This window comes from Lontra canadensis, unplaced genomic scaffold (genome assembly GCF_010015895.1).
Source record: "Lontra canadensis isolate GAN:19392208 unplaced genomic scaffold, GSC_riverotter_1.0 scaffold334, whole genome shotgun sequence".
Lineage (NCBI taxonomy): Eukaryota > Metazoa > Chordata > Mammalia > Carnivora > Mustelidae > Lontra > Lontra canadensis.
In genome coordinates, this window is record NW_022631328.1 from 124,847 (window position 1) to 144,694 (window position 19,848).

General features: G+C 52.6%; 1 protein-coding gene across 1 annotated transcript; it reads right to left on the bottom strand.

Annotated features, from left to right (window-relative positions):
• Nucleotides 1-13,764: 13,764 nt before the first annotated feature.
• LOC116862800 (zinc finger protein ZIC 5) lies at nt 13,765-19,845 on the bottom strand (the record flags this gene model as incomplete). Its single annotated transcript, XM_032850212.1, has 2 exons — nt 13,765-15,060; nt 19,377-19,845. Coding segments are annotated over 2 exons (912 nt in total), but the record flags the coding sequence as incomplete, so codon positions are not given.
• Between the last annotated feature and the right edge of the window lie 3 nt (nt 19,846-19,848).

Consider the following 19,848-nt stretch of genomic DNA (forward strand, 5'->3'; position numbering starts at 1 on the left):
AGAGGAGTCCCATGGGAGCGGACCCACAGGTCCCAGCTTCGGGGTAAAGGTGGAAGGAGGGGAAGGGTGCCCTTTGGCTCCACCCCACCGGGTCAGCCCTCACTCCAAAGTGGGCTTCGGGGCGGAGGTCTGAATGCAGGGGGAGCGTGAGGGGAGCTGAGAAACACACACCCACCTCCTCCAGATGCCCCGTGCCTCCCTTTCCTCAGGCACCCCCTTCCAATGAGTGCGGACACAGACACTACCTATCCTACCTATCCGGATCTAGGGGATCTGCCCTGGGATGCTCGGGGAAAATCAGGAAAGAAAAAAAACATCACGACAGAAAAGCAGAAGTGGCCAGGAAACATCTCTGCTTGGCTTGGTCTATTGGACGCTGCCTTTCTTATTCTGCCCTACGTCTGGGCAAGACGACATACAGGGGATGGGGCTGTCGTTTTTACAAAGCTAGAAAAGTGGGACGACCCTCCGGCCAGGGGTCAGTAGCCGGCTGCAAACGGCCCTGGCTTCCCCAGGGATCTGGAACACAAATTTGCAGGGCAGCATGGGGCACCGGTTTCCGTCGCCCGAGCTGTGTATGACGCTTATACGCTCATTTTGCTGGTAAAAGAGCCTGTCATAAAATGTAATACTGACTATAAAACAAATCAGCGCTTTGAAACGACTTGCTTCAGATGTTTTCATAAATCCCTCATGGCTCAGGCACTGCCTGCTATTGATAATATTAATGTGTTAATAGTTCCTCTGAAGCAGCAGCACTGGGTAGGGCTGGACACACACACGCACACGCGCACACACGCACACATGCACACGCACACGCACGCACGTGGGAATACCATGTAACAGGAAGACACAAGGCTTTGGCTCTCCCTTGAATTCCAGCTGCACTTGGTTGAACTCGGAAAGCCAGATCCAAGTAAGAAATGCGAAATTTAAATTATTGGCTGGAGCTCCCCTTTGGTTTACAGTGTTTTCCATCGGTTCATTAAAAAGCTGTATTATATAGGCATATACGAACATATAAAAGGATGCAAGCACACCTGTGTTCCCAGCAGCATCGCTCACAACAGCCAAAAGGCGGGAACAACCCAAACGTCCGTTGACAGAAGAACAGATAAAGCAAATGTCATTGAGCCACGTGCCGGAGTATCACTCGGCCATGAAAAGGAAAGGAGATCTGACACCTGCTACAACACGGATGCAGCCAGTCACAGGAGAGTGCATACGGCTCCACTTCTGCAAGGAGCCAAAGGCGGTGAGACGGCACGGAGACACCAAGTAGATCGGAGGGTATCAGTGGCTAGAGGAAGGGGCTATACAGTCTCTTTGGGAAGATGACAAAGTTCTGGAGATGGGGGCTGCTGATGGGCACACCACACTGTGAACGCGCTCGGTGCCACAGAACTGGATGCTTAGCCATGGTTCACGTGGAAGTTTTCATGTTATATTTATTTTACCAGAATTTTTTAAATGGGAGGAGAAAAGCATGTGAATGATGGATAGGAGGCTTCTCTCCAGCCTCCCATGCCCTCCCTGCCTTATAGCCCTCCGCACAGAGCCTGCAGCTCTGTCCCCAGGCCCCGGATCTGCCAGGGACACCCAAGGCTGAACGAGTCACGCTGGGATTCCTTTCCCCTTAAGAAAATGGCCAAGTGAGGGGGTACCTGGCTGGCTCAGTGGATGGAACGTTCGACTTTCCATGTCAAGGTTGTGAATTTGAGCCCCATGTTGGGTGTGAAGATTACTTAAAAACAAAGTCTTTCTTTAAAAGATTTTATTTATTTATTAGAGAGAGAGAGAGAGAGCACAAGCCAGGGGGAGCAACAGGGAAAGGGAGAGGGAGAAGCAGGCTCCCCACTGAGCGGAGAGCACAATGTGCGGCTCAATCCCAGGACCCCAGGATCATGACATGTGCCAAAAGCAGACCTTTAACTGAGCCACCCAAGTGCCCCTTAAAAATAAAATATTTAAAAAAGAGAGAGAGGGGGGAGGTTTTGTATTTACACTTCCCCCAGATACCCAAGCAGCCCAGGGAAGCCTCCCCATGAAAACCCCACTCCTACCTCAAAAAGGAACTTAAGGAACCAAGAATGACATTTTTTCATGATGCCATTTCTCTGCTCCTCTCTAACATGCGTCACTTAGGTTGGAGAAATCTCGGAAAATCAACGCTCCCATCTCCCTGCCTGTGGCCACAGACACTGTAGTGTTTTCGAGGTACATTTCTGTGGGAGGCAGAAAGGGGTGGCTCAATCTGAAGCCAGCACTGACCCAGAAGCTTCCCTCAGTAACACAGCAGACACTGGAGGCAGACCCCCGGTTTTGCTAACTTGTTCTTTGGGGTCGGTTTATTTAAGAAATGGCCAGAGCACGGGCGGCGCGGCTAGCTCCGATGGTCAAGCATGTGACTCATGATCTTGTGAGTTTGAGCTTCCTGTTGGGTGTAGAGATGACTTAAAAATGAACTCATGGGGGTGCCTGGGCGGCTCAGATGGCTGGGCGTCTGCCTTCAGCTCGGGTCATGATCGCCGGGTCCTGGGATGGAGCCCCAAGTCAGGCTCCTGGCCAGCTCAGCGGGGAGCCTGCTTCTCCCTCTGCCTCTCCCTCTGCTTCTGTGCTGTCTCTGTCTCTCTCTCAAATGAATAAATAGAAAAAATTTTTAAAAAATCTTTAGAGGGGCGCCTAGGTGGCTCTGTTAAGCATCTGCCTTCAGCTCAGGTCATGATCTCAGGGTCCTCAGATCGAGTCCCACGTCAGGCTTCTCCCTTGGCAGGGAGCCTGCTTCTCCCTCTCCCTCTGCCCCTCCCCACCAATCGTGCTCTCTCTCTCTCTCAAATAAGTAAGTAAAATCTTAAGAAAAATCTTTAGAAAAAAATGGCCAGAGCAGTCAAACCCTCGCCCTCTCCCCCTGAAAGGAGAAAAACATTGGCATAATCCTTCTCATTAAAAGTCTCCCTGGGCTCTCCTTTCAATTTCCCTTATCTTCCATTACCCCGAGCCAGGCGGCCAAGAGCTCCTGGGTCCCCTTACACAGGCTTTGGCCCAGTTTGCTTCTGTAACACGTCAATGCCAGGTCCCCTGCAGGTCGGGAAGATGAAACCCACAGCTGGTAGGAGATGCGTGTTCAGAGCCTCCACAGAGATGAGGACAGAATGGAACACAGTGCCTATTAATTTTAGGCTGATGGGCCCAATGGCAAGGACCCACCCACACACACACACAAAGGGGAGCCCACCAGAAGGGTCCTACACAGCCTACAGGGGGAGCCCCACAAGAAAGAGGTGGGGAGCAGAGCACAGGGCTCCCCCTATGGAGGGAAGGCCTGGGGTGGGACAGCCCCAGGGTTCAGCCCAATTAAAGCAGCCAGGACTTAGAGTAGGGAGAGAGATGCATAATGCGAGTATCACTAAGAAAACTTCACAGCCAGCATCCAGATTTTCTAAATCAACCACTTCACCAAATTCCCAGCCAGCCCATAAAATCCTTGCCTGACTTGCTTCCTTTCTCCAAGTGATTTTATTAAACAGTTTTGGGGGGGGGGGTAGGGAAAAGTGGAGAGAACTCAGGGATGAATTACATTTTAATTTTATTTTAAATGCAGTCTCCCTCAATTTTATTTCCTTCAAGGCTGTCCCGAATCTGGTTAGGTCCAGGATGGGTAGATGTGAAGGCCCTGGTAACTTGCCACGTTGGATTTAAATGTGCTACAATTGTGTGTGTGTGTGTGTGTGTGTGTGTGTGTGTAGACTTCTGTGATCTTAATATGCACAGGCACTCATTATACCAGAGCAGAAACATGACAACTCCAAGAAGTATTTGTGTCTACAGTATTTGCAGATAAATTCCCAAAAAACTGTATTTTGCTTTCTGCATATACTTTGGTTTTGGTTGTGATTCTTCTGGAAGCCTGACCACTTTAACAGCTTCGGCCTGGACTCGCTTGAGGGGCAGGGACAGTATGCAAAGCTGCAAAGTGCTTTCATATTTAAAAGGCTTCTACGGGATTGCGGACCTGTGGGTTGATGGTTTTTCTCTGGATCCATTTCCTGTTTTTCAGGCCAGCCCAAGGTCTCGGACTATCCGGGGTGGGTCAACAGCAGCTGGGGGTCTCAGCGGGATCTCTGCAATTCGAGGGGGCTATTCCCAGACAGGATCTGAGCCACCGCCCGCCTCTTTCTCATCCTTGTGTCCAGCAGTCACTAGGCTGCCCAACACCCAGGGATTGAGGCCCAAGTGACCTGCGAGTCAACTTTACAAAAAGGAGGCTGGAAAGAGGAACAGAATGAGTTTAGGACGGTGAGACCCTAGGAAAGGAGAAAAAAATGGGAGACTGAGGAAGCTGGAGGCTTAAGACACCCTCCCAGGAGCCCAAAGAAGGAGTTGGCATGGGTTTTGGCTTAGCAGACTGGAGGCCTGGGGAGAGCCCATATCTGGGTCCCTGACAAGTTAAGCTGCCTGCCTCAGGAGCACAGCCCCAGCCGGCTGCATCCAGTCCCCCCAGGACAGCCCCTGTCACCAAGCAGCCACCCACTGACGTCCTCTCTGAGCCCACAAAGCACAAACATTCCAAACAACTGATTGAGTCTGTGTGGAAACCACAGGCCAGAAGATGACCAACAAGGCAGCAAGCACTTTTACACGTTCACTACCTCCAAATATTTCACCGAATCAAACGTGCCTGGCCACAAAAACCAGGGGGAGAAATGTAAGACCTTCTCAAAAACACAGATACATGGGGGCCCACCTAGGAGGGTAACCTCAAGGACCCCCCATGGACCCAGGGCTTCTGGAAGCCCAGTCGTGGGCTTTTCCCACGGGCTTTTCCCTGACCTCGCAGGGGTCCCCACTGGCCCGCTCCCGGGAGAATCGGACCATCATCACTGACCCTTCCTCTCCCCCGGCCCTCCCTGGCCTCGCCGTTTCCTGAGCTGGGATCTCCCGCAGAAGGCGAGCGTTTCCCGTGCAGGAGCGACTTCTCCAACTGGGAGCGGAAACCGGGTGTGGGCCAGGGACGCAAGGGCGCGCCGCCCCCCGTTTCTGGCCTGGGAGGCGACACCGCAAAGGTCCGCAGGGTGCTTGGCCCGCGCCGCGGCGCGTGGGGAAGAGGGTTACAAACGCGAAAGGAATCACGACTCCGCGTGCAGCCGCAGCTCGCGTCGCTCTGCACGCTGGGGCTCTGGCCCGGCTCTCAGCAGCTCCTCCTCCTCCTCTCTAACCGCGCGGCTCCTAACGTGGGGCGGACGCAGAGCCGCGCCCCGGGCTGCAGCCCCCAAATTAGCGCGCTTCTGCAGCGGGGACACCCGGCGAGCTGCCTCCGCGCGCCAGGCCGGCACCTCCCGCCCGCGCTCGCCTCCCCGCCCCGGCAGCTGGGATGGATGTGATTTCACGCACATCCTGCGCACACACACGTGCGCACACACGCAGTCGCCCTCGGCGCCGCCCGCACACCGCACGAGCCTGGACGCTTTCCTTTTGTGCTCGCTTCGCAGGACGCGCTTCCCTGCCCCCGGCTTCCGCTTTTCGCCCCTTCCTCTCCTCGGCTGCGCCCCGGCGAGTCCCCCCTCCCCAAACATACCGCCCCGGGCCTGGTTCCTGCCCCCCCTCCGGCCCCTCCGCCCCCGCGGGGCCCCTCGCCTGCTCTGCCCCGGGAGAAGGGCGGCCGCGGAGTCGCCCCGCGCGCCCAGCGACGGCCGGGGTCGGCGGGCAGCTGGGGCCGCAGGGCTGGCCTCGGGCCTGCGCCCTGTTTGTTTTCCTTCGCCCCCTGAATGCTAGATTAAGACGTAAAGATTACCCGCGCCGAATAATGCCGGGAGTCAACACTCGAGCAAACAAAAGTGCTTGCACAACTCCGCCAACCCCGCTGGGACCCGGGCCGCGGGCTGGGGGGAGAGAACACGCTCCTCGCTGCTAATTACAAATAAATGATGATGTGCTCACTAAGTAATTGATTTAATGAAGTTCCTATGAAACTATTAAACCCGGGTGGAGGTCAGGCTGGAGGCGCCCCAGAGCGCCCATTGTGGGCTGTTTAACTCCACCAGGCTCCTCGGAAAGACATCAGGGCTAATAGGTGAAGTCACAGCTGCTCGCGCTGACTTCTCGGAGCGCCCGGCCGGCCGCGGGCACCCTCGCGCCCTCCTCCTGTCGCGCCCTCGTGCCCCGCCGCCCGCGCCCCGCGCCGGCCAGCTTACCCACGCCACTCCCAGCCCCGCCGCCGGCTCCCGAGGGCCTCTCCAAAGGGATCCCTGGTCTCGTTAAGAGCGGGAAGTTGAGCGCCGAACTTGTGCGCACCGCCGGCAGTCGGCGGCGTCCACCGCCGCCCACCCCTCCCTCCTCACCCCACCCCCGCCACTTCGTGCAGGAACTGCAGCCAGTGTGCCACGCAGGGTGCTCGCGCGCTCTTGGCAAGGTGCCTGGAACCCGAGCGTGTGCCCAGTGCACTGACTGGGGCGGGGGCGGAGGGGGTTGAGTTGTACATGAGTGTGTGTGTGTGTGTGTGTGTGTGTGAGAGAGAGAGAGAGAGAGAGAGAGTGTGTGTGTGTGTGTGTGCGCGCGCGCGCGTGTATCTGTGTGTGCGCGCGCGCCCGCGCGCCTTTGCGTTTCAGGCCAAAAGGCCACGTTTTTACATTCCTTACTCTGGCCTGCGGCCTGTTCGTGCAAAAAAAGTAGAGGCAGGGAGAAGAGGACCTAAGAAAAAGGTGCAAAAAAGATCACTCAAGGGGGCAGTTGGGCAGGGGAACCTTAGTCTTGGGGTTTGCAGACCTGCTGCGGGAGGAGGGGGCTAGTCTGGCACAGCCCTCTCATCCCCACCTCCCACTTCTGCCAGCGCCCTGACCCGGCCCGGCGGTTCCGCCCGAGAGCGACGCCTCCAGTTCCCAGTGGGGCTGTGTAGGCCTCAGGCCCGAGGCTCTGGCTGAGAGGCCCAAGCTACCTCCCTTCCCCTCGCCGATGGAACTCAGTCCCCGCAGGAAGGTGGGATGGCTCTGGTAGGAACTGTAACCTCCCCTTATCCCCGAGCCTGGGGGGGACCCCTGAGGGGCCACGGACCCTAGGTGGAAAAGCAGACATTGAGAACGGATCTAAAGTTAAGGATGCTAGGGGCGCCTGGGTGGCTCAGTGGGTTAAGCCTCTGCCTTGGGCTGGGGTCATGATCTCAGGGTCCTGGGCTCTCTGCTCAGCGGGGAGCCTGCTTCTCTCCCCACACTGCCTGTCTCTCTGCCTACTTGTGATCTCTCTCTCTGTGTGCGTGTCAAATAAATAAATAAATAATTTCAAAAATTTAAATAATAATAATAATAAAGTTAAGGATGCTAACCCCTGCACTCGGCAATGAGGGCGCGACGGAGCGTTTGACAGCATCTCCCGGCCCCTTCCGGGCACCTTGTAATGAAAGGGAAGGCCCACGTCCATCTGAAACTCGACACCAGCAGACGGGGGCCTCCCGTGGGGGTTCTGGCCGCAGAAGTTAGTCGGACAGGATCCCCTGCACCCCTTTCCCCAGCCGAGTCTTGTCTCTCCTTGTCAAGAACAGAGAGTTCACAAAGTTTCTTAAAAGTACTCCTTTCACTTATGTCACAGTGAGTTAGTGGTAAGCTTTTTTTTTTTTTTTTAATGTTAGTAATTTCCAGCTGCTGAAATCAACTTCCATTTGATTTTGAGTCAAATATTTGGGCATTGGGGAAGAGGGGATGTTTTGGCACAGTTCTTGGAGCCCTTAAAGAGGACTCCAGTGTGTCTGGGCCTTTGGTCTTCCCACCGCCTGGAGGGGATATCGACAAAAATCTTGCTTGAGGTCTCAGTTTCGCCATCTGTAAATTGGAGCGGAGGTCCTTGGCAGAGCTTTGTGATCTGGGAAAGGGACCTTAAGGGAAAGGAGGAAGTCAGTAAAGAAGCCTGTTCGCACCAAGTTTTTGCCTTTCTTTGTACCAGCTAGGCCCTTTGTAAAATAACGCCAGGCCTGAGGGCCTAATGCATTTTTGCAGGACGCGCGGAGGTGCGGGGGGTAAATTTTCGCCACGCAAGAGCAGACCAAAGCGAGTGTCCCCACCCTGCGAGTCCCGCGTGACCCTACTGTGCTAAACAGCACTCTCCCCCAAACGGGCCCGAAGTGTGGGCGCCGGCGCACTAACCTCCCCCGTCCAGGGCAGCTGTTCCCATTTTGTTCCCGCCTCCCCTCCCCTCCCCCCAGGCCCTCGTATTCCTTTAACGCCTGCTGAGGACGGCCTCCCCGCTGCCCTTCATGTAGGATGGGCCCTTCTCTTCAGCCTCCAAATGAGAAGTGACATTTGCACTCGGCTCAGCCAACGCGTGAGCACAGCGCGGGGACACAGGCCCATTGACCGAGCGCGGCCGAGGGGCCCGCGGGCTCGGCGGCATCCGAAGCTGCCTTAATTAATACCATCTTAAATAGTCCGGCAGCCACCGAAGACAAAGTTGAAGAAAGACTTTAAGGCTGAGTGCCCCTCGACAAGCTCTTTTTCCCCGTGTCATTCAATATTTAATGCGCCCGCTTCGAATGCTACTACTGGTGTTCCTTTCTCAGCAAGGACATTATTTTTTCACGGTGCCCATAGCCAGGGAAAGCCCTTTAGGCAAAGAAAATCAAAATGTTTGTTGTTTTGGATGACTTATAACTGTTGTTTAACACAAGCACTTTCAGCAAAGTGTAACAGGCGCAGCCTCCAAAGCAAACAACACAATCCTTGCGACAGAGTCGGACACAAAAAGCACATTGTCTTGCGGACTACCCCTTTTCTCTGGTGCTAGATGGGGGCCTGTCTCCGCGTGAACACCACGATGCCATTTCACTTTTGAACTATTGTTTCTGAGTTATGCCATGTGGCCAAAAGGAGCGAGAAGGGGGTTGTTTCCAGGCTCATAAGACAAACGAGTTGCCTTTTCATGGAAATCCCCCCGCGATCCTTGAAAACGGAGTTTAAATGTCACCTCCGCCTTTCTAATGGGCACAGGGCTGGAGGCGACCCTTCAAAGCGCCCGGGTGATAAACGACCCTTATTAAATATAGCGGGGACCGCTGGGAAAGTCCCGCGCCCGGGCCAGCACGTGGAAGAGCGCCCCTCGCTGGAGGGCCCCGGAGAGGCCCGGCCTCCCCTGCAGCCCGCGAGGCCCCCCGCGGCCGGCCGGGACCCGGCTCCGGCTCGGGAGGGTCGGCGTGGGGAGCCCGGGTGAGGGGGGCCAGTTGTAAGACAACTTCTTATCTGCCGCCCCCAACACGCCCGTGCGCCCCCATCCCCAGAGGCTCGGCGTGAAAGCTCGGTGCGTTTCCCCCTGACTTCTTTTTGTCCGTTGCCGAGTGGCGTCTGCAAGTCTGAGCTGCAAAGTTACTGATTTGCAGGCTGCATGTTAAGGCAGCCCGTGTAAGTAATTTCTCCGGGCACCCCAGCAAAGGAGAACAAATCGCTGACAAAGGCGAGCGCTTTCGATTCAGCGGCGTCGTTAAGGCAACCCCGAAGTATTCCTCCTATAATAAGTTCCACTTCAAAGGGTTTCTCATTCAGCGGTGACTGCTTCGCACTTTTATTAAGTCCGGGCTTTTTCACTCGGAGGAATCATCTGTTTGGTTATTTTTCATCGTGTTTATTTTTCACCATTCACACAGTACTTGTATTAAATAAACAAAGAACAATCGCTCTGCAAATAAAAGTACTTAGGTGGGGAGAGAAGGAAGAGGAACTGGAGCCCGGGCGCTCCTGGCTCGGTCCCCGCTTCTGAGCGCACCCACCCCACCCCCACCCGGCCCGCTCTCCTCCTCTCCTCTGTCTCCCTCTCCCCTTTCTCGCCAGCTAGGAGGATCCATGGGAGATCGGAACAACAAGTGGGTGAAAAGACCTATGCTATTAGGGGTCGTGCGTCTCCGATTATATGGGCAGCGTTATATGTAATACAGATATTTCCGACGATGTGAAAATTGAGTGCGCTAAGTTGGCATGGAAGTACAGGTCACTGCAAACTGTATCTTAATAGAGTGTCTCGAATCGCGGTCGAGCCTCTGCCAGCGAGTCCCCTGGCCCAGCCCATTGCCATAGCAATCCTGACGCTCCTGTGGGTGTACCAGAAAAGCAGTAGTTTGAATTTCAAAGAACATGCCTTTGAACTTCTCCCTGCCTGATTAGGCACTTGTGCCCCGTGTGAATGTGTGTGCCCCGGAAGTGTTTGGGCGTGGGTGTGGGGGGGCGGGGGGGTCTGTGAGTTTTCGTTCACGCAGGGAAAGTGCTGGGCTGGCAACCCCAGTGCAGTGTCACCGTGGGTCTCGTTAGCCATCCCTCCAATCTCGGGAGGCTGGGTTTTCCTGGCCTTGTGTCCATTTTGGTAGATGGTGGGTAGTGTGATGTGAGGGGCTGACAGTATTGGTAAGTGTCTGGATTGTTTGTCTCTCTTGTATTCAGCTTTCCTTTCCTCTCTGACTTAGATGATCACTGGAGGAACCAGATTATCTCCCCCCTCGCCCCCCAGTCCTATTTCCTAACCAAACTGGGCTAAAAAATAGTTCAGGGGGAACATCTCCCATTTCATAGGGAAAGAGATGACAGATCGATAGATTAGATGCTGGTAGTAGGTAGGTAAGTAGGTAGGTAGGTAGGCAGGCGGGCAGAAGGAACCACTATGATCTCAAACAACTTCCCCCAAATGCAAGATTTAGTAAATGACAAGGGTGCAGTACAGACCCGTAGGCTGATAGCTGGGCCTCACTTTCAAGGACTTCGGGCCTCCTCCTTTCCTGTCCCGGGTGCTATCCCTCTTGTGTGGCCATCTCCAAACTCCTTGAAAGAATAGAATTCCCACCCTCAAGCTATTTCTCTGTGCTTTAGATTTTTGGAGCAGGAGTTTTACCAAAGAAAATCCTGAATGGGGAAAAGATATATCTCCCCTACAAATAGCCATGTACTGGAAGATTCTCCTAGCCCGGAAAACAAAAGGTAGATGATTTAAAATGTTTGTGAGGGCCACAAGGGCGACGTTTTGCCGAGGAGAGATGAAGTCTTTGATGATAGCCAACGTAGTGTCAATAGTGGCTTTCTTTGAGACATATTCAGATGGGAACGTCTTGCTTGCCAATTGCCATAGAAATCTTAACACACCATGAAGATTGTCCAAGCGCCAAGCCTTCCGTTCTGGACTAAATTACTTTGAAGTGGCGCGGGACGGGCAGTGGTCAATTTTAACTCTATAGACTGGACAGAGAACTCTGGGAGTGGGAGATTGTGCGTTTTAAAGCAGAAAATAAGAAGGGGAAACTTGTTTTATACACTCTATACAAGGTTCTGCTCATTGTCAGATATCTTTTATCTTTTATATTTCCCATGAATGATTCATGTCTTGGTGGCTTTGTGTCACCCCTTTCACGAGAAACTTCATTAGAGAGCTATAAGTTTTCCCATTGATTGGGGGCCCTTAGCCATGAGTGTTTTTCACTTCGTGCGCTGGTTATCGTCATCTGGCTTAAAACAACTCATTGCAACGTGTTTCACCTTCACTATATCGGACAAAGCTGACTTTTAAAAACCACCATAACCTTATGGAGAACTGCTTATGGACGTGACTACCAATTGTTCTCTTCTTTTTAAAAACTCGTTGCCTTTTATCAGTTTTGTACCAGCTAAGTGAAAAAAACAAGCCCACAATCAAATCAGCCCTGTTCGTGTGGATAGCCAATTATATGAGTTCGAGCCACTGGGATATTTTGTGGCCATGAGTCTAATTTCTAGCTACCACCTGCCTTAAAATGCTGAGCTAGGCTTCCCAGATCAGCTCCACTTGCAAATAAACCAGTCGAACTGGAAGCCGCCCCCCCGCCCCCATTACCTGATGGTGAGAGGCATTCAATGCCACCATTCATTCAGCGTGTTAAACTCCGCACCTATCCCAGCTCCTGAGTTTACCTTCTTTGTGTCTGGAAGCCTCTCCCTGTCCCTGCCTCTTTTCTTCATTCTTTTTACCTTTTTACTTCAGAGGCTAGACACCAAAGAAATGCTCACATTCACTTCTCAGATTTTCAGTGATTAGGATCCCTCAGGATATTATTAACCAACGAACACAGTAACCCCTAAGATTTATGCTGGTGTTACATGCAACTTACACAGCTTAGTCTTCAAAAATACACTGCATTTTCTAGATTAGATTGTAAAGTAAACCAAGCTATAAAAATGTTATTGCTTGGGGAGAGGCTAAGAATAAAGAGCTCAGGAGAACCCACTGTCCTCTGGTCAGCAACCTGTTCTGTTTGTACGAGAATGGCAGAAACACGCCATCAGGTAAAACATAAACAAGACATAGGAAGAATACCTTTATTAAATTTTTAACTTCATAATCATTCTTGCTTTCTTTCTAGTGGAGGTACACATTTTTAAGTTTTCATTTTCGGTGTATTGGGAACCAATAAATCTGTGGCAGAGCGACCCTAGGCATGGCAAAATACATAAAATACATATTCCTTTGTTTCATAATAAATAAACCTGTAGCATAATAAAGAATAGTGCAAACTACCATTGAAAAAGTTGTATAAATAAAACAACTCATTATAAATCAGGAATATTTTGTTCTAATAAGTTTACGATACATAAATTATCCCCCCGAAGTCCATACCTACTTTGTATATTTGAAAGAGCTCTGAAAGTGGGTATATGAAAAGCAAATAAACTTTAAAAATGTAGAATTATTTTATATTCAAGTTTTATGGTCTTTTTCTTTATAAAGGAGGGTCTGCATGTTTCATAGTCACTGTAACAATCTGAAGACAACATTGAAAGGCTTTCAAAGTGACAGCACCATGCACCGTACTAGTAATATAATATATCTATAAACTATATATAATCTCGTCAACACAATGCAAAAAAGACATGCAGGAAGAGTCCTGGTTTTCACATTACGTTGTTCATTCAAGTAAGCTTAAAAATATATTCCCCCATTTTCTTTCCTTTTTTCTTTTTTCCTTAAATAAACCGTGGGTCATAAACGACAATCTTTCACCAAAATGTATAATATAATTCTTTGGTGTGCTTTGAACTCTTCCAGGAGAAAAACAAAGGATGATGTCTGAAAATAAATTAATTCAACTGTACAAATAATAGTGTTCACACACGTTATTAACAATGACAAGACTGCATCAACCACTCACAGCACACAAAACAAATTTCTACAAACCCTGGGGAGGGGGTGTCTTCAGGGTCTCTGAGGATAAATTAGTGCTCTTTAGTATATTTGTATGATGTTTATGATGGGCTATATTTTGTACGAGATGTGTTGCACGGACTGCAAATAAATTGACTAAGAGATATTGTCCTAAGTCCTTGACCTTTTTTATCCTTGCTTGACAGCTCTGGCAAAGGTCACACATTCATCAGTGTTTGGTGGTAACTATAAACCTTTTAAAAAATTTTAATATGTACAGCAACTCCCTCCCCTTTTAATGTAAATCGTACACTTCACACACTGTCATTTTCAAATGGGATCCAGTTCCGTGCGCTTGGTGCTCAGGTAGAGGAAAAAAACACACAAAAATGCAGTTTCGGGCATTGAAAAATAAAGACTTTTTAAAAGGTTGATACAACAGTATAAAAGAGGGCTTGGCCTGTTTTAAAAACAACAGCTTTCCCTAAAATAGGCATGTTGCCGACATCACACCTCCTTAGACTTGCCTGTTAATTTTGGCAATCCCCAAACACTTATCCAAGACTTATCTTTTTATTACATGAGAAGTTTGGACCCAATCAAGAGTCAGCATCTGAGATTTCAGATTTTAAAAAAAGAAAAAGAAAAACATAGAGAAAAAGGAGAGCACTTGAATTTCTTCTATTTCACAAGAAATCACAGTTGCACAGTTGTCTACTGCAGCAGCGCTTCTCTCCACTTTTGCTAGAACAATCACAGTAGCACAATCAATGGAGATGTGTTAAGTCTGCTGCATCTTTTTTTCTTTCCGTCACATAGGCAGGGTACTGGGGAAACAATCCTGTATAAAAATAGTGCGTTAAGAGGAGATCAGTAAGAAAAGAGTGGGAATTTCAAATGACAACTATTTGAACTTAAAGGGTTTTTACAAATAGTTTTGGACACAGGTACAGTCTGAGATCTGTTGGTGATGCAGCAAGTGTGTGGCTTACAATCAAGAGGCCTTTTTAGACTTAGGGCCCAAGGAGGAGGCTAAGAGGCTCCAAAGCAGCCCAGGTTGTGGTGGTAAAGGCATTCTCGAGGCACTGCGGGAAATGCAGAGGGCCTTGTTGCTGTGTGCAGTTCTGACTTCATGCTTTTTCTCGCTCCTTCCAAAGTCTACGGATATTGCATTGGCAGTGTGGATCTCGATTAACCCTTGGTACATCTTGCTCCTCGCCCTGTCCCCCTGCAACGTACAAGTCCAGTTCGATTGTTTTTTTTGTTTGTTTGTTTGTTTTCTAAGAAGAAGAAAGAAAAAGCCCAAATATCTTAATTAAATTAATTAAAAGGTACAAACACCATAGGGTTTCATACGGAATAAATAGGGCTAATTAGACCCGGTGGCAAGTCTGAGTCAAGGGTTTGTCTCAGGCTCGGCATTGTCTCAAGTTAGGATATGGTCCAAGGACTCCTACTTATGACTTCTTATTATTATCACGAATAAATTCTAACGTATGGTCCGCGCAACCTCAGAGTTCCCATACATCTCCTCGTCTTCAGACTCCGAGGTGGTTCCATTGCTGGAAGGTGTATGAAGGTGGCTGGGGGCTCCGCTGGCCTGGCAAACGTACCACTCATTGAGGTTGGTCACCTGAGGGGACAGAGTGCTAGAGCGACTCCGGGTTGGGTCCAGCACAGGGGACAAAGGGGCACCCACTGGAGTCCCCACTGAGGAGTAACCAAGGGCTCCGGGAGAAGGCGGGGGGGACTTGCAGTGAATCTTCATGTGTTTCCTCAGAGAGCTGGGGTGAGTGTAGGACTTGTCACAGCCCCGGATCTTGCAGTAGTAGGGCTTGTCGCTGGTGTGGACATGGGAATGTTTCTTGCGATCGCTGCTGTTGGCAAACTTCCTGTCACAGCCATCAAATTCACATTTGAAAGGCTTTTCCCCTGCAACAAAACATAGGGAAGGTCAACAGTTGCTTTTCAGAGACCCCTCACTTGAGAGAGAAATCTTGGAGCGGAAATCTGGAGGCATTTTCCCATTCTCTTGAAGGCCAACTCCCCAGCCTGGTTTCCATTCCTAATCCCTACGTTCCAGAAGGCAGCAGGGTAGGGATCCTTCAGGGATGGGCCTGGAGGCTCTCCCTGGACCTGGGCTTGTGAGAGGCTGGATGTCAATCCCCGCAGCACCACAGGGCTGGGGGTGGGAATAGGGGGGTGGGCACTGGGGGGGGGTGAGGGGAAATGGGTACAGCGAAGTCCAGGAGGCAACACAGAAACCCAACCAGGACCCCAATACCCAGGTTCTCACTGCCCTCAGGGTCTGTTCCCGCAAAAATACAAGCAGATCCCCTGTCAAGATAAATGCTGATAAAATGATTCTTCCAAAGTCACAGCTTGGGGGAAGAATACAAGAAAAAGAGAAGGAAAGTAAGCAAGTCCACTAAATTAAAAGAGAAGTGAGGGGGGTGCCATAAAATTATAATAATGGCATTTTGTTTCAGAGCGGCCCCAGGGTTCCCCTGATGGGAAAAGAAATGAAATAAAGACAAATCCCGTTCTCTTCAGAAACAAAGGCACCTGTGAAACACACAATCCCATCGCTTGATTTTTTATAAGCCTGGCTGCGTAGAGACTAGGCCAACCGCCTCTTCATTCTACCACCTTCCCTCCCAGCTTGCAAGGCAATTAAGAGCCTGAGGAAGGGGATCTTAGCAAACATTAGCAAGGCCCTCAAGGCCCCACCAGAACCAAGCCCGCACCTGACGTTCCAGGGAAACAGATGCTGACAGCTTCCTACCTTACTTAACAGTCAGAAAAGGGACTATTTACCAGTCTTTGGCCCATGGCCCCTTGAAACTGCTCTAACCACCTCAGGGACGCCATGCCTGTAAGCACAAGGCCCCTAGTGCAGGAAGTGGAAATCCTCAATAAGACAATGGTTAACGGAAACCCAGCCATATATGCCGGCATTAAAGAGCGAGAAAGGAAGATAGTTAACAGTACGGATTTTCTCTCTCACCTAAGCATCTACGAACTTGATGTATTCAAGTCAAGACTGAACAAGCCATCTCAGACACATTATTGTTCAATAACACTTCAATAATATTGTTTATTCAATAATATTCACATGATTTTAAAAATAAAGTTGAATTTCTCTACATTCTAGCAGCTATTCTGCTGGTTCACGAGGTCCGGCTTTTTCCTTAGTTTGGGATAATATATATTTTTTTAAAAAACAACTATTAAAACAGCTGAGTGTATATAAATTTTTGTGAATTTTCTTATACAAATATTTCAGTGCAGTGTTGTTTTCGTTTTTGTTTTGTTTTGGGGTTTTGCTTTTTTAATTTCACCAATGCTAACTGCATCGATGCCAGAGTGTACTAATAGGTCTGGAAGTATTCAGATGGCTGGAATATAACTTATCCCACCTGGAAATACTGTCTAAACATGAAATTAGGTTATTATTCAAACATACGGGCGGCATGGATCTACAGAGGGAAAAACACAAGGTAACACACTCATCCCAACCTTCTCAGCAGATGACCTGCAACGCCAACAAAAAAATGTTAATCACTTTTTATCAAAACATGTTATCTGTTCTGACTTCTGTGCTCTACTTTAAAAACTGAAGATAATATTAACTTAAAAGGGCATAATTTACAAAATTATAATCGGCCTTTCTTCAATACGTAGGCCTAAGCGGCTTTATTCATCCTTTGGAAAAGGGCAGTGCTGTCTGGAGTTCTCCTGCTTCGGTGCTCCCTGCGTATCCCGGGTCGGGAAGAGAGCGCACCGCTTCCACACCCGCCGCCTCGCACTGCCCACGACACAGAGACGCAATTAGGCCCAGGGAAGGGAGATGTGGGATGGGGGGCGGGGGAGTAGTAAAGGAAGGACGAAGGAGGGAGAGGAAGAAAGCAGGGGAGGGTAATAAAGGTGAAAGGACCACCTGTCTTTCAGGCGGCCTAAGAGGGGCACTGAGCAAATTCTAGCAAACTGGGAAGGGTGAGAGACCCCCGTGTTTACATTTCAGATTCTGACCGAGGGGTCAATCAGAATTTAACCACTTGCAGAATTCGAGAGAGTAAGGGCCGTGCATGAGCTCCTCTCCTGCCTACTCGTTCCCTGTTCCGGAGGTAACTCGAGTCCGGCCCGATGGAAGGTTATAAACCGAACTGGGGGCACGTGGGTCAGGAAATGGGCCTTCGGGAGCGGCCGCGGAATCACTCCCTTTGCTCGGTTTGTTCCGGGATCCCGGATAACCCCCAAACGCGAGAGCGCCGTGGTAGGGAGGGGGGGGGGTCCCCGATGGTCCCCCTGCCGCACACAAGGCGCCTGGGCGAGGCGGCCGGTGGACCCGGCGCTGGCATCGCTCCCCGCGGCCCGGCAAGAACCACGGGGCCCCCGGCAGCCGGGCGGGAACCGCAACCCTGCGCACACGGTGGAACTAGGAAGCAGCTCGGGCCTGGGCCCCCCCCAGCACCCGGGATCTCCGGGCCGCCGTCCGCGGGAGCGGGGAGCCCGGCACCCCCCAGTTCCTTGCTCCACGCGCGCGGAAACGGCCCCCGCTCCGGCCGCCGCGGAAGAAAGCCCCCCCCCAACCCCGCCTCTCTCCGAGGCCTGCAAAGGCGGGAAGGGCCGGGAGACGCAAGCCGCAGGCTCTGCTCTCGGGGGCCCACTGGGGCCGGGGTTGAGGGCAGCTCCACCTCCTGCGCCCCGCGTGCCCCCTTTAGGGTCCTGGAACCCTGTCCCGGCGGCAAGGGCTGGGCGTTGGGGCAAACATCTGGCTAAGCGGGTCAGGGACTTTTTCCAAAAGCCTCTAGGGAAGTTTTTCCTTTTGGAAAACTCCTTAGGGCGGGCCGATCCCGAATCGAAAAATGGGAATGGCTCGGAGACTTCCTGGGAAGACTTCCTCCGGTCCCTCGGCGGTGCACGTGAGGCCTGCCAGGTGCTGGCAGACAGGAGCCCGGGCCACCCCGACCCGGCTCCCCCCGCAGATCCGCCTGGCGCCCCCGATGCCCTCGGCCCCCGCCGCCAGCCGGGCGCTGGGCCCACGCGCGGCGGCTGCCTCTTCGCCGCCTAGCGCCGATAAATCAGCTAAGTAATTACTGAACGTAAACTCTAGTTACTTAAGTGTCCTCCGAGGGGTAATATCGTCTGTCCCTATAAATCCCGACCGCTCGCGCTCATCAGCCTTCCGCTTAACGCGCTCGTGCGTTCGACGGGGACACACGACCCACAGAAAACACCCCACCAGCCCCGCCGCAATCGTCTTCACGGGGTGGGGGAGGGGGGCAGGACCGGGGGCTGGGATGGGAGGGGTCGCCGCAGCGCCGGGGGTTTGCCCCCAAGTTCCTCCGCGGGGCCAATGCCCGCAAGAGACTAGCTCTCACCCTGTCCTCCTCCCAACTAGAACCTTTTCTGGAAGGACAGAGTGAATTTCTCCAGCATCTTCTAGGACACGTGTGAGTGTGTGACAGAGCTGTGTGATGCTGCGAGTGTGAGCATGGGTGTATGCGAAGGCGTCTGAGAAAGTGTGCCAGCATGTGGGTGTCCAGCAACGAGGCAGAGGTGGGTGGTATGAGACACGGGTGTGTGAAGTGGTTTGGGGGCGGTGTGGGGTGTGTGACTGTGTGGGGGGGGGGGGGGGGGGGGGGCAGGGGCGCATTCCTTTGGCCTTGTGCACCACGCCCCGGAGGGACGGGACCCCTCCCCTCCTGTTAGGGCCGCCTCGAGCTAGGCCTAGAGGCCTCAATACTGGAGTAAATCCCACGTGCCCCCTCGCACGCCCGCTCTCCGGAGCACGGCGACCGCAAGGGGTCCGCCACCGGGGCGGCTCCGGTCCCCCTGCCCCATCGCCCTCCCCAGGTTCCCGGGGCCGGGCGAACGGGGGCTGCCGACCGTCCTGGGCGCCTTCCTGCTCCGACTGCTGCTGCTTCCGATCCGGGGCGGCGGCGGCGGCGGCTGGAGCGCGTTGCAGGTCCCGGCCGAGGGGCTGCGGACGCGCTGGAGACTCCACCGTGTGGGAACCCAGCGCGGGGCCTGTGTGTGCTATCGAATTACTTATTCGTAGAAAAAAAGGGGGGGAGAGAAAAAAAAGAAGTCACATGTCCGGGTTATACGTATGCGAAGAGAAGCAGCAGAAGGAGGGAAAATGAAGGCGAGCAGGAGGAGGAGGAGGAAGAGAAGCAGCGGCGGAAGCGGCGGCGGCGCGGGAGGCGGCGGCGGCGGCGACGCGGCCGGGGACAGACACCCACCTGTATGAGTGCGCTTGTGGATCTTGAGGTTCTCGGAGCGCGCGAAGACCTTGCCGCAGCCCGGGAACGGGCAGGGAAAGGGCTTCTCGCCCGTGTGCACGCGGATGTGGTTGATGAGCTTGTATTTGGCCTTGAAGGGCTTGCCCTCGCGCGGACATTCCTCCCAGAAGCAGACGTGGTTGCTTTGCTCGGGGCCGCCCACGTGCTCCACCGTGACGTGGTTCACCAGCTCGTGCATGGTGCCGAAAGTTTTGGAGCAGGGCTTGGCGCCGCCGGCCGGGGGCGGTGGCGGCGGCGGCGGCGGCCCGGCCAGCTCGTCGGGGTCGATCCACTTGCAGATGAGCTCCTGCTTGATTGGCTGCCGCATGTAGCGCAGGAAGGCCCCGGCCGCCCCTGGGAGGTGGGGGTGGTGCTGGTGCGGGTGCGGCGCGGGCGCGGGCGCGGGCGCCGGCGGCGGCGGCGGCGGCGGCGC